Source organism: Terrapene carolina, unplaced genomic scaffold (genome assembly GCF_002925995.2).
Source record: "Terrapene carolina triunguis isolate 2854851 unplaced genomic scaffold, T_m_triunguis-2.0 Scaffold58, whole genome shotgun sequence".
NCBI lineage: Eukaryota > Metazoa > Chordata > Testudines > Emydidae > Terrapene > Terrapene triunguis.
The window spans coordinates 27981660-27996415 of NW_020664409.1; the positions used below are offsets into that span (position 1 = coordinate 27981660).

The 14756-nt window shown below is 46.0% G+C and overlaps 1 protein-coding gene across 1 annotated transcript in view; it reads right to left on the reverse strand.

The window, feature by feature from the left end:
• Positions 1 to 13999, reverse strand: part of RAB31 (RAB31, member RAS oncogene family) — a 98242-nt gene extending 84243 nt beyond the window's left edge. The window contains exon 1 of the mRNA XM_026661059.1: positions 13841 to 13999. Within this exon, the coding sequence (XP_026516844.1) occupies positions 13841 to 13879 (39 nt within the window). The 5' untranslated portion in view covers positions 13880 to 13999. The remainder of the gene's footprint in view (positions 1 to 13840) is intronic.
• Positions 14000 to 14756: the final 757 nt, after the last annotated feature.

A 14756-nucleotide genomic window follows, 5' to 3' on the forward strand; every position in this document is an offset into this window, starting at 1 on the left:
TGGCTGCTTGGGGCGGCCAAAACCCTGGAGCCGGCCCTGCCAGTAAGAGGGACTGGATACTCCAAGGAAGACTCAAGACTGGAAGGGTTGTTGGGGTCACCCTGCAAGGAATAACTGGGCTGGAGGAAGCTCAGGGTGAGAACTTTGTGCTGTGGACATGCTGCCAGTGTCAGGGCTTTGAGCCAAAGCTGCACAGCCTTAAGGCACCCAGTTTTACAGAGCAGGTGTGACAGAACCCCTTACTAGTTTGGGTGAACCCGCAAAGCATCACAGGGGTTAGGGTGACCAGATGTCCTGATTTTATAGGGACAGTCCTGATATTTGGGGCTTTTTCTTATATGGGCACCAATTACCCACCACACTCTGTCCCGATTTTTCATACTTGCTCTCTGGTCACCCTAACAGGGGTTAACGAACTGTACTGTAGAGAGGAGCTGGCACTGGCACCACCTTACAACACCAGCAAGCAGTATGAAGCTTGGAGGGGAGGAGGCTCCAACTGGAGGGAATACAAGGAGGAAGCAAGGGCTGCCCTGATAGAAGGACCAGGGGTCTGAAGCAGCGAAGACCTAAGGGATGGACTACAAAGTCGTGAGTTTGGGAACAGCTAAACGTGGGGAGAATGCTTGGACTGGACTTTGTTGTCTTACTGCTAATTTGTTTGTTAAGGAAGTCAAACGCCAGGTTGGGTTTGAGCTTTGACCCTACTAAGACATGTGGGCTGTGTCTGGGATCTGTCTTCACCTCAGTTAGCCCTGGTGATTGGCACTCGGGTTAGCGTAGCCCAGGTGTGACAGGCTACACAGCAAAGCCCTGAGTTACTGTATCCTTAGCAGTGCTGCACTCGCGTGTGTGTGCTGCTGGACATCTGGGGGCACAACCAGTAAAGTGAGCCACTGCTTGATCCTTTCCCAGTGAACTGGAGAACATCTATCCTTCTGAATACAAGGGGGACTGTGGGAAGGCATTGGAAGACTATCAGCATTCAGGTGACTTAGCCTGTGTTGTCACTGCAAAATGGTTGGGTTACCACCCTGAGTGAAAGTGGAACCTAGGCTCTAACCCACACCCCCAGATAGGCCAGCTAATCCAGGCTGAAAGCACCGCTTAACTCAGGGGAGAGGTTTTTCTGTGTGGATAAAAGGGTGGCTAGCGGCAACACCCAAGTAAGGCCTTGGCTACACTCGGGACTTCCCAGCGCTGCCACGGCAGCGCTGTGAAGCACGAGTGTAGTCGCACCGCCAGCGCTGCGAGAGAGCTCTCGCAGCGCTGTATGTACTCCACCTCTCCGAGGGGAATAGCTTGCAGTGCAGCGAGCGAGCGTGCAGCACTGCAGGCTCTGATTACACTGGCGCTTTACAGCGCTGTGCTCGATGCGCTCGGGGGGGGCGTTTTCACACCCCTGAGCGCAGCAAGTTGCAGCGCTGTACAGCGCCAGTGTAGCCAAGACCTAAGAGTCCAGGCTATTGCAACAATGATTAGCCTATATAATTTATTTGTGGGTGTGTTTTGAGAGGTTGACAGAGAATACTTGATTAGGAAAGGTGGGAAGTGGGGAAGCAAGATTTTCTGTGCTTTGACCTGTAACAGAACTTTCAATAACTCATGACCCCCAGTGCTGTTGCAATCCCATCCACTGAGAAACACTGGGTTAAACAATAAAAAAAAATCAAGTATTTATATTATACTCTTAGGAACTTTATTTGTTTTTTGCTCTGGTAGATTGGGTCAAACATGGGGAAAAAGGATGCAGCATCTGTGGCTCCAGCGACATGTAAAAGTGAGAATCACAGGGCATCATGTAGCAAGGAATTAAATATTAAACTTTATTAAGAAGGCAGTTAAGCCATTATTTACAGAAGTTCAGCAGCCAAAAATGGATTTCTAAGGTATTTTTCATGCCTAGCTCTATTTTTGTATTTTTTCATCTGCTACTTAGCACATAAAATGTTATAAAACAGCAAATTGTTACTTAAAGTCCTACAAGTGTTACCAATCAATTTGTTTCTACTGCTGTTTTCATCCTAGCTTAGTAGCAATTTGGGATTTATTTACTATAATACCTGAAACCTTCCCACTACAGGAATTATAAAACAAGTTTCCAGAAGCCACTAAGGTTCTACATATAAAAAGGACACAGGGTTTTCTAGATTTCCATTCTAACAGCACAGAGTTGCTAATTTTAGACCCATCCAGTCCTCAGCCTTATAGTACCTTGTACCTTTGAGTCATTTGTTCCTCCTCCTGTATACTCACTGAGACCTTTGGGCCCATCTGAGGCACTGTTCCAGACAGAAGTCTGCACAGCTTTCTCCAGACCCTTGAACCATGCAGACGCTGTCACACCCACTGTCTCAACAGGGCACTTCATTTTCTTTCGAGTACCAAGCTTCCCCAGACAAAACCCAAATCATCTTAAATAATGTATTCACGGGTATGTCACAGAATAGAGAGAACAATGAAAATTAAAATTAGTGAAATATTAAACTCATGGGAAAGGACACAACTAAGTTACTAAAAGAAGCCCTAGTTGGGTTTTTTCATTCCCATGTGATTAAAGCACTCAAGGTTATCCTAGTCTAGTGCCTCCTTTATGTCCTCTTTCTGTCCATTTACCTAGGTACTTATATGGCCATTGTCTCTGTAGTACCCAAGCTGTCAGAAGAACTCTGAAGTGTAACATCCTCCCAGAATAAATATGTACTGGGCGAGCTCTGGTCAAGTGTAGGTAGTCTCTTGGTCTATCCAAGGCCGTGCTCAAATGTCTTGATGTTTTTGGTCTTTTGGCCTCGAGATGAAAACCTTGTCTTTGTTTCTGGGACCTTGAAGTGAAAAAATTCTTTGTAGCAGTTGCAGCATCTCTTTCTATTAGGATGACCAGATGTCCCGATTTTACAGTCCCAGTATTTGGGGCTTTCTTATATAGGAACTTACTTACACACACACACACACACATCCCACACACACACTCTGTCCCAATTTTTCATACTTGCTGTCTGGTCACCCTATTTTTGATAGTTCTCTTAATAAAGAGCCAGTTTAGTTTTAGAAACTTAAGAGTCCTCTTGTGTTAGTACCCAGCATGTGGTACCTGAAGCCCATTTAGTAACCAAATCATTTGTAATTCCTGTCATCTTCGATGTAAAGGAGTAAGAAATCATAAAATAGTTAGCCATCTTGTCTGTCAAAATCATATAGTATGCAGTCAATGAGTAGATGTTAGTTCATTAATGCTATGTCAAAGTATATATTGAAAACCAGATTGTGGGCTCAAATGTATGAGACAGAGAAGAGGAGCACATAAGAAGCCTTGCCCATCTTTTGCATCCCTGCTCACAAGCCAGTCACAATGTGGCTGGAGAGTGGGGCCACTACTCCCTGCAAGGGCTGCCAGGAGCCTATAAGAGGAGGGTCCGTGTCCACTCACCCCCATAACACTGGCCAGGGGGACAGGAGTGCACAATGCATCTGTTTTAAGTATGGCAGTGCTACCAGTGCCACTCTAGCATTGACTGTCAGTATGTCCTAAGGGGAATTCTGGGTGGTCAGATAAATTCCTCCTGGGAATCCAATAGCAGCATGCTCCCTTCACAATGTTCACCCGGTAAAGGTCTTTGCCTTAAAGCCCCAATCCAGTTATGATTAAACAGCCCCTTATTTACAGTTAAAAATGAACAAAATGTTAACTTCTTTCTTCCCATTATTGGTTTAGAATTAACATGTCTAATTCCAGTGGGTTGTGCCCTTGTCGCTGGCTAACTAGGCAAACACATTTATTGCATACATTGCAATTATCTGGCCACTTGATCACTAATAAGAATAGGCAACAGCTTCCTGGAAGAAATTTTCATTAACATGTAAATGATTTTTCACTCCTTTGTGCAGTGAATGCAGAAGTTTGAATAGGAAAATACACCCTTAAATGTACACCTATTCACTGATAAAATTTTAAAGGAGGAAAAAATTATTCTAAACATTATGGCCATAAAGGTCCTGATTTGAACCAGTCATGTGCACCTCAGGGCTTGCATACATGCAAACTTAAATGTAGCATAAAGAATCCTAATTTGTGCTTGAATGTGTATGTGCAAAGCAAGGGTTGCACACCATATGCATGTGTGTCTGCATGTCCAACTTGCCCATGGTGCAAGGTCCAAAGCACCCATGCAACCCTTGCTTTGCACATGCACATACTGATACATTTGCACAAATTGGCATTTACCTGCACATATATGAGTTTGCACATGTTCAAGCCCTGATGTGTGCATGAACGTTTGAAAAGGTCGAGAGCACACTGCTTAGATTCCATTTTAAGGAGAAAAACAACACAAAACACCCTATCAATGAGGGCAGTCCTGCTTAATGTTAGCCGTGTCTTTTAGAGATCTACTCTTTCTCTGTAAGCTTCCTTTTGTAGGTTTTTCTTTTTTTCTCCCTCCCCCTAAGCCCCAAACATTTAACTATGTTTTAAAGAAAATAATTAAACCAGAACTGAATGATGGACAGGTCTTTCTACAATTATAAAGATATGTCCTTAGAAAAAAATATTTTCCTTTCTGGTTGCCCTTACAGGAAAAAGTATTATTGAACTGTAAGGATACATCACACAAATCAAAAGCTCTTGATCTGTAAATGTGAAGAGTGGCTTTGGTTTTTCAAAGTCAGTCAGCTGGTGACCATCTGACATAATGGTCAAGACAATTTACAGGATAGTTTCTTACAGGGAATGCTTCAGTTTGCTCCATTAAATTTTCCTGAGTATGAGTTTCCTTAGCAAAGCCATAGATGACATGCAAGCAGTGTCTAGAAAATGGAGTTTACTATTGATTCCAATTCCTCCTTTTGGTGGAAAGATGGAATCTAGTTGTTTCTGAATTACTAAGAAAGAAAAGTAACAGATCCTGAGAAGATGGAAAGGTACAACAGCAAAAACGGACAATCACTTTGCAATAATCTGGAAACCAAAATGTAGTAATATGATTTAACATGCAGAATAACCACAACTTGCATACAATTTATTTATTATAACCCCATCCATCACATGGCAGGCCCTCAGCTAGTAAACAAGTATAATCAACAGCTCAGAAATGCATGTTAAGCACTGAGCATCACAGAGTTCTGTGAACAACAAACTGCTGCACAAAGGAATCCCTTTTCTAGTCTGGTTACTGGTAAGTAGTGAAATATCTTGTGGGCCCACTTCTGCCTTCTGTTATGCTGGTGCAAACCTAGAGCTTGTCCACACTTACAGAACTACAGGTGTAGCTGTGCCACTGTAACGCTTAGTGAGGATGCTATGTACACCAAACGGAGAGCTTCTCCCATCGGCGTAGGTACTCCACCTCCCCGAGAGGCGCTGTCTACACCAGAAGTTAGGTCAGTATAACTGCACGCTCAGGGGAATGGATTTTACACATCCCTGAGTGACAGTTATAATTGACATAAGTTTGTAGTTGTAGACCAGGGCCTAGTGCAGGGATCGGCAACCTTTGGCACACGGCCCGTCAGGGAAATCCACTGGCGGGCCGGGACGGTTTGTTTACCTGCAGCGTCTGCAGTTTCGGCCGATCGCAGCTACCACTGGCCGAGGTTCGCCGTTCCAGGCCAATGGGAGCTGCGGGAAGCAGCGGCCAGCACATCCCTCGGCCCGCGCCGCTTCCCGCAGCCCCTATTGGCCTGGAACAGAAAACCGCGACCAGTGGGAGCTGTGATCGGCCGAACCTGCAGACGCTGCAGGTAAACAAACCGTCACAGCCCGCCAGCGGATTTCCCTGACGGACCACGGACCAAAGGTTGCCGATCCCTGGCCTAGTATGTTCAGTCAGGTTGCACAGGTGTAACTGAGAGCAGAATGTGGCCTCTGTTTATTTTTTCCTAGAAGGATGTTTCAAGTCATAATGTAACTGAGTCATTTTACTAAATAATCCTCCCAAACATTAGGAAGAATAAATAATAATAAAAAGTGTTGGAAACTGTTCAGAAAAGCATTTAAGACAGAAAATTCTGGATTCTGTAGCATTCTGGGTTTAGCAGATCCATTGTTCAATGTCCAACACTACTCTGTCACGAACATTTGAATCTGACCCTTTATAAAAATGTTTCATCAGGCTTATTAAAAAGGAAAAAACCTAACTTACGCTTCTAAACGTACCATATTTGTTTACCAAAACAAAAGAAATAAATTACATTTCTCAGTCAATATCTAACTGATTTTTCTAGGCAGTTGTTGTTGGGTTGTGGTTCCCCCACACACAATATATAAGTCAAAATTCCACAGTTTTCTGCTATTTCTAACGTGAATGGTGAAGGAGGAAAACAGGAATATGGAAATTTAGACCTACGTGTAGCCTTGATATTTTTTTAAAATTATTTTTAATAATAAGATGAGTGCATGGGTGGCACGTGGACTGCTGGCTGGGGGAAGCTAACCCCCAGCCCCGCCCCTTCTACCTGAGGCCCCGCCCCTTCTGCCCCCCCCCCCCCCCCCCCCCCAGCCCCCCCCCCCCGCAGCCACTGGCCCCAGCCCCCGAGCAGCCCCAGCTCGCCAGTGGCATGGCCCCAGTCCCCCCATCCCCAGAGTACTTGGAGGGCGGGTGGCGCAGCCCCAGTCCTCCCATCCCCGAAGGGCAGTCCCAGTGCCAGCCCCAGCCTGAGCCCAAGCCGGGGCCACTGTCCAGGGGAACTGGAAAGAGTGGCCAGAGTAGGAAGCAGGAGGGAGCCTGGGGGCGGAGCATGGATGGGGCCACACCTGGCTGTTTGGGAAGCCACAGCCTTCCCCAGCCTATGATACCCGCCACCCATGGATGAGTGAACAAAAGTTAGTGATGTATCACTGACTGGAAAATAGCCTGTCAGTGATTCAGTCTCTCTTGTTCACTCATCTTGCTATTCAGTAAATAAATAAAAAACTTAATGAAATCTACATTTAGCTAATAGACATAATCTTGCAATCCTTTCACTTCCACTCTTGTCTTCTGCACCCATCCGTTACATTTTGTTCCTCTTTACGCCACAAAACTACAATATATTATGTGTGGATGGACCCCTGCACCCATCTGGAGCCCCATTGACTTCGTTGGGACCCTATGTCAGCATAAAGATCCGCCTCAATGGAGCAAATTGCAGGATTGGATCCTCAGATTGTAAACTCTTTCCGGCAAGGACTCTTTTATTTAATGTTTGTACAGTGCCTAGCACAATGGGGCCCCATCCTGACAAAGACCTCTGGGCTACCATTGTGCAAATAATAGCTTAGGGTTGCCAGGTGTCCAGTTTTCAAGCGGAACATCCGGTCAAAAAGGGAAACTGGCAGCGTCCAGTCAGCTTTGTCTGGTTACCTGCAGTAACCGGCCTCCGCCACTGACGGGTGGGAAAAGCAGCAGCTGCTGCTGGAGCCTGGAGGAGTGGCTCTGCTTAACAGCTGCTGCTCTTCCCTCCACCCAGCCTGACAGCGAGAAGTGGCTGTCTCCAGGACCAGGCTCCAAAGGAGGTACTGGCGCTGTCCGGGGGGGAGAGAGGAATCGAGTAACCTGTCTGCCCCCCACCGCCCCATTGTGCCCCGATTTCCCCACCCCAGCCCCTCGCTCCAGGGATGGACCCCCCCCACCTCACTGTGCCCTGATTTCCTCACCCTGGCCCCTCACTCAAGGGATGGACCCCCCTTCCACACTCTGCCCCGATTTCCCCACCCCAGCCCCTGGCTCCAGGGCTGGATCCCCCCACCCCACTGTGCCCCGATTTCCCCACCCTGGCCCTTCGCTCCAGGGATGGATCCCCCTGCCCCACCGTGCCCCAATTTCCCCACCCCGGCCCCTTGCTCCAGAGACGGCAACCCTATAACAACAGTTTTTGGAGGCAGGTCAGATTTAATATGTTCTGTTGTTTTTTAAACACTAGTGTAATTTAAAGATATTCAGAGAGACACTTGCAATTAACGGCTAAGTTAAAAGGTACATTAAATGTTTCAATTTTTTACAGAAAGATTTTGCTACAGAAAATGGCTCCGCATTCTAGTGCAGTCCAGGCCCTATTTTTTCCCTGTTTATCATGTCATCGTGCCTGGCATGCCAGAGAGATTTTATCCTTACTAAAATTAACAACGTGTTCCAGATTACCTAAATTATCAAAGAATTCTGACCACTTTTCTATAGTCTGCATGTGTTTACACTGGAAGTTGATACACCTGTACAGAACTGTACATGCAACACATGCCCAGACATAACGTAAAAACTTGGTAAATAAAGAAACCAGAGGAGCAGGTAGGTCACAGCAGATAAAAACTAATAAGCGACCTCCTGAAGCCCCACCAGGGCAAGCTAACAGTTTCCCTAAAATGTAACAAGTCAAGGAGCACAGCCTCAGTCCAAAGGCTGGAAACCTTGTTAGTAGTTGCCTCACAGCAGTTATGTCAGAACTTGGCAAGAAGCTATACCTCAGTCCTACAGGCTGCGGAAAGAAGAGTAGAGCTCCAAAGTGCAAGCATTCACGATTTACTCAGCACCTGTGCAGAATGGAAGTGCTTATGGTGGCAAAGACAGGGCATGACCACGGCATACATGCTTACGTGCAACCCAGTATTTGCAAAATATGTGTGCCAAGGCTATTTTACATTATTCATACTGCTATCCAGGAGTAATAGCGTATTCAGCTGTAATAGCTCTACTTAGAAGAAAGCAAGAGAAGAGGCAGGCATGGGGCCACTCACACTGAAATGTCCCCAAAAGTTCTAAGAAAACAGGATAATTGACAGCTAGCTGCTCAATACCTTGCAACATTAGTGAGGTGCAATGTCCTTGACAGCCCACCAGCAAGCACAACCTGCTTCCCCTCAAATTATTTCTCCTCACTGAATCATGAGTAACAGAGCACCACCCCATGGCTGGAAGTTGAGGCTAGACAAATTCAGATTGGAAATAAGGCATAAATTTTTAACAGTGAGGGTAATTAACCACTGGAACAATTACCAAGCATTACCTGGCAATTTTTAAATCGAGATTGGATGTTTCTCTAGAACTCCAGGAATTATTTTGGGACCTTCTATGGCCTGTGCTGCACAGTCAGTCAGACTAGATAATCCTAATGGCCCCTTCTGGCCAGGAATCTATGCTCAGCAAGGAAGGATACCAAGCAGTTTAGAGCCTAATCCTAAAATTAACCTATGTAAAAATTTGGGTTAGATTAGGACAGGTTTGCCCTGAGGTTCCCTTTCGTCACTCTTCTGTTTGTGTCTCATGTTTCTCACTCCATTAGACACAACATGGGGGCCCATCCTCCAGTAGCATGTAGTCTTAAAATGTTGTCTAAAGCACTGGTTCTCAGTCTTTTTGGGCTCAGGACCAATTTGTAAATGTTTATGGCCTGTCGAAACCCAGTAAATAGTGTGGGGGTGAACGCCCTGCCTGGGGTGGTTACATTTGAGTCCTGCCTCCCGGGTGGCGGGGGGGTGGGGGAGAGGAGTACTGTCCGGCACTCACCCCACAGTGGCAGCTCTTGCAGCTACTATGCAGGGGGGCTGGCTGGGCTTGGCTCTTGGCTCTGGGAGTTGCAACCTCTGGGATTGCAGCGCTGCTCACATTTGGCCCTGCCCCCTTGACTGGACCAAAGTTGTGAGAGTGGAGTTGTGACCTGGTTCATGGGGTTGCAATGCCACTCACTCAAATTTGGCCCACCTGGACTCCTGTTATCATGATGGCTGGGCTCCCAGAGGTTGCGGTGCCTGGAGCAGGGAGGTGAGCCCAGCCAGCCCTGTGAGACAGGAGCTGCTACGTGACCCTTTGAAACATTCTGGCGACCCAGTTTTGGGTCCCACAGGTTGAGAAACCCTGGTCTAAAGGTTTCTCATAAAAGAAGGGAGATTTCTCCTGTCACCTTACAGTACTGCACCGCACACTTTCCTGAGCTTCATGGGGTGGATACTGCAAGAAATCAAGCCTTTTCCTTCTATCCATGTGTTTTAAAAACAATGAGCTACTCACTTTTGATGAGTAAATGGTGAAATATAGCCTGGATCCCCAAATCTGAGTTTCAGTACATTCACATCAAGAACATTGGGCCAGATTCTCTCCTGTGCCAAGATGCACTCAGTGCAGGAGGACTGCGGCATCAAGGAACCAATTACAGGTCTCCATTTCTCGTACAGTGGCTCCAGCCCCAGCCATGGAATGCTGCTGTAGTTCACAATAGCTGGCTGTTGTCCCTAATGGTCAGCGGAGAGTGGTGGATGGTTCTGGTCTCTCCCACAACACACACCTTCTACACTGGGGTGGAGAGTTTGCAAATTGTGCAGGAGCTGGTTTTGCTCTATGCCAGCTGAAAGTTCCCAATAGGGAATTGTCAGCTGGGCAGCTACAGCCAGATTTCAGACGCTTCGCACTGCGCAGGTTTGTACGCTGTAATGGGAACTGGTTTGGGATAGGACAAGAGAGGTCTTCCTCCATAGTCTGATTGAGAAATGTAATCTAGAGCTATTTTCACAAATGGAGGAGGGAGATGGGTTCAAAATCTGACTTGATGCTCCCAGGATTTCAGTTTCTTGCAATTACTTGCATAAGGATTTGCCTGTTTTATAGGATTTAGGCGCCTCAGATTTTATTACCAGGTGGCCTACTGGGTACATTGCTGCTGGACCTATCCCATTTCATAACATGTATGAAACCAGATCCTAGGAACTATTAAAAAGATAACTCTAAGGTTCCTTTTGTTAGATCTTCAGGCTCTATTTTGGATTGGCATCCTGCAGAGTCCTCTTTTAAGTAGACCAAAAGATTAATGGATGAACTTGTTCTCACTGGCAGGCACTCAACTGGCCAATTCTGGAAATCTGTCTCTGCTCTTAGCCAGTGGATGTGTCAGATGAAGCCTTTTGAAGTCTTGGAAAAATTGACTGCCAGCCTCCATGGTAAATCAGCAGTGAATGGTTTTGTAGAACTAACGTGTATTAAGACTCAGGAGGGAACCTCCTCTCAGTAACTACAAGGCTGATGTAACTGTAGTTCTTCATGTTTTCTTAAGTGTTTCCTCTGCTACCCTAAGTTATGGGTAAGAAGTGAAAAAATTATTTAAGTTATATCTGTTCTGTATGTTCTTCTCCTTGCCTTAGAACAAACAAAACAACAACAAAAATCCTACCGAACTCTTACATTTAATGTTACAAAATAGCAATAAATTTACTGCAAGAGGAATGTCATTTCGTAAGACTGCTTCTGCCTCTGCCTCTATAAACAACAAGATTACAGGATTTGCTGTTTGTGGGGGAAAAGAAGCATCTACTTGTTCTAACACAGACTTCTCAAGTTTGAGTAAACTGCGTTTACTTTTGCATCTATACAGTTTTAAAGATGAATGCAGAGATTTTCATTGGCGAGGGAAGAATGTTTATTGCCAACGACTTTGGGCAAAACTCTTCAGTACCTACTTTGTACTGGTGTAAATGCCAACACCAAGGCACTGAAGAATTTGGCTAGCGAGTGTTTTTTAAAGTGGCAACTCATTTATATTGCATTAAAATAGTTCACTGTACAAATTTAAGTTTATAAAGCTATTCTCGGTTTCATGGGGATATGATATAAAATCTTTGTATCCATACAGATGACTTATTCTGTTTTTAAAACTTACGTGAAACGCTATGACAGAGACTCTCAAAAGCTCTGAATTTTTACATGCTGTGCTTAACTAATATTCACAGAGATTTCATCAGCACATTTTAATGCAAAGTTATTTTTGTGAATGGCAAAGAGTAGATCCAAATCACAAACCTAAGCACATTATTGTTTCAAATGCAGAAAGAGAAGACGCAAAAAGAAATTACTATTATACAGAATGAAACTTCTGTTATGAGTTCATTAGACCAAGTTTTAGTAACTCCATTGAAGTCAAGGTACAAAGCACACACCAAATGCCACGAAAAATCTTATGAGGGGTATTTGAAACAAGGGATGACATGGGGTAGATACCCTAACTCCTAGAACTGGAAGGGACCTTGAATGGTCATTGAGTCCAGCCCCCTGCCTTCACTAGTAGGACCAAGTACTGATTTTGCCCTGCTCCCTAAGTGGCCCCCTGAAGGATTGAACTTACAACCCTGGGTTTAGCAGGTGAATGCTCAAACCACTGAGCTATCCCTCCCCCCTTTGCTAATGCCTTCTCCACACTACAGAGATTTTGAAAAATCTTGTTAACCCTTGTTAACATTGGTTCAGTTAGACAAATGGTAATAATGACAGGCCATTTGTCAAAAGTTTCTCTAGTGTAAGCAAGAGTTGGAAGAGGCATTCTTCTGTAAGAATTCTTTATCCATCCTAGTTTGTTGCAACAGACGCTCTAAGAACACCCGATGAGTGTGTTGTGAAAGTAAATCAGATGCTGTGAGGTGTCCCACAAGAATCGTTTAGATTAGGTAGATAGTATATGGCAGTGGTTCTCAAACTGTTGTACTGGTGACCCCTTGCACACAGCAAGCCTCTGAGTGCGACCCCCCCTTATAAATTAAAAACACTTTTTTTATATTTAATGCTATTATAAATTCTGGAAGTGAAGTGGGGTTTGGGGTGGAGGCTGACAGCTCGCAACCCTCCAGGTAATAACCTCATAACCCCCTGAGGGGTCACGACCCCCAGTTTGAGAACCCCTGGTATAGGGTAAGTATTAAGGACTGGATAATCAAGAGGTTCAAAGGAACATTGTCAAAAGTAACAGATTCCAGCAAAATTTTAGGTTTTGCTCTTATATATGAAATTCACTTTTAAAACTTCAATGGAAATAATAGTTTGGATTTAAAAATTCCCCTTCACTGTTTGCTGCCCAAACATTGCAGCCTTGGCTAGTAGTTAGGAACCAGAAAGTGAAAATCATTAGAAACAAAAATTAACATGGACTAATGATAATTTTCCTTGTCCAAGATAAGTGAAAGGCAAAAGGTAAACAAAACACAGTGAAATTCTTTCACTTCAAATGATCTATGAAATTTTATGATTAAAAAAACAGACAGAGAGAGAGGGGGGTTAACCGCCATGGCTCTATAAACAGCATCTCGTTTCCACAGCCAAGTTTATCTCCTTTTAGAAAGAAAAAATCCCACCCAGGAACCTGGTATGTTGTATCCCAAATTTCAGTCTGAAGGAATTTACCACAGCCAGGTAATAAAACCCTCAAAAAGGGAGAGACAAGCACTTTTTCAGCTGAGTGGGATCTATTATTTAGCTGGCATGATCTCTGTGTACCACAAAGCTTCCTTCCACTTAATGCACTAGTACCCTGTAGCTGTGCATTGAACTCTGGAGCATTAAAAGTTCGATAATAAACACAGCCCCCCCCCCCCCCCCCATCCATGTTTGGAGAGACACTTAGCGCGGGACAGTGGAGGGCAAGGGTCTAGACAGCGGTCCACAGGTTTGGGGTGTGCAGCAGGCCCTTGTCCCAGCTGGAAATGGTGTCTTCCAGGAAACAGACCATTCAGTCCCCCACCTGGCGCTGAAGGGAACTGAAGGGGGTGGCGGAGCAGTGGAGCGAGACCACAGACAATCTGGAGGAAAAAATGCCCAGCTGCCCACAGCCTTAGCACAACAACTTCCCCGCAAATGCCTTTTCCCGGAGCACAGCCCAAGAGGGGAAACGGGCGGGCCCAAGCAGCTCCCTTTATCGCCGGCTCAGCCAAGCCAGGCACAAAGAAAGTCCGTCTGCAAGGAACTCGGCGCAAACTTCCCGGGGCGCCTCGCAGCCTGGTCTCTCTCGCTCGTGAGTCCGAGCTGGGGGGCCCTCCGGCGGCGTCTGCCCTTTGGCAAGCGGTGTCAGCCCCCTGCCCAAGCCGAGCCCCTCCCCCCGCCCGGCGCACGCCGTTACTCACTCCAAGCAGACACACTTTCAGTTCTCGTATCGCCATCATCTGCTTGGGGAGAAGCCGCTTCGCATCGTCCGGCGGCGTTACTCCCCGGCCGGCTCTCCCGAACAGGGAACGGAAAAGCAGCTGCGGCGCTTTCTGGGCAGCCCCCGCAGCCTGAGCCGCCACCGGTCACATGAGCACAGTCCCAGCTCCTCCTCGTCCTTTTTGGTGCTTTCCTCCCCCCAAAGCCAACACACACACACACACAAATCTCTCCACTTCAGCAGCTTGGAGGAGCGGCGGTTTCTCTCTTTGGGACTCCGCTGCTGTGCTCCCTGCGGGCACCAGGGCCCCCCGCTGCCCGGCACTGACAGCCAAGCGCTCAGATTAGCGGGGCCAGGAATGCCCTCGCCTCGTCCCCGGCCACTGCGCACCGCGCGGGTTCGCCTAGTCATGGGGCTGTCCCAAAATGCGAGGGTGAATTTAGGGGGAGAGGTGCAAAAATGATGGAGGAGAGATTACAAATGCATGCAGCAAAATCGTCCTGTACAGGAGTTAGAGTGTCTGAGTAAAGAATCCCAAATACACTATCTCCCTCGACAGTGACTGAGATTTGGTGGGCAGATGATCTGCAAATGACAAGGCACTCAGATTAGGGACAACAGGAGTGGGCGAGGTGTAAGAATAGAATAAAATATGTTTTTTAATCACTGGAGGGGGAAGCTTTTTGTGTGTTTGTTTTCTGCAGAACAAAACTTTTGTAGAGGAGAGATTTTTGTTCTGTTACCCCCTTCTCTCCTGTCTCTTGTTTCACCAAGGGTTCTCAATCAGTAATGCCACATAGGTTCCAGCACAGCAAACAGTTAGATGGATGGTTCATTTTAAGATAACTTTTGCACTGTGCAAAAAAATGACAATGTAATTAATATAATCTACTTTT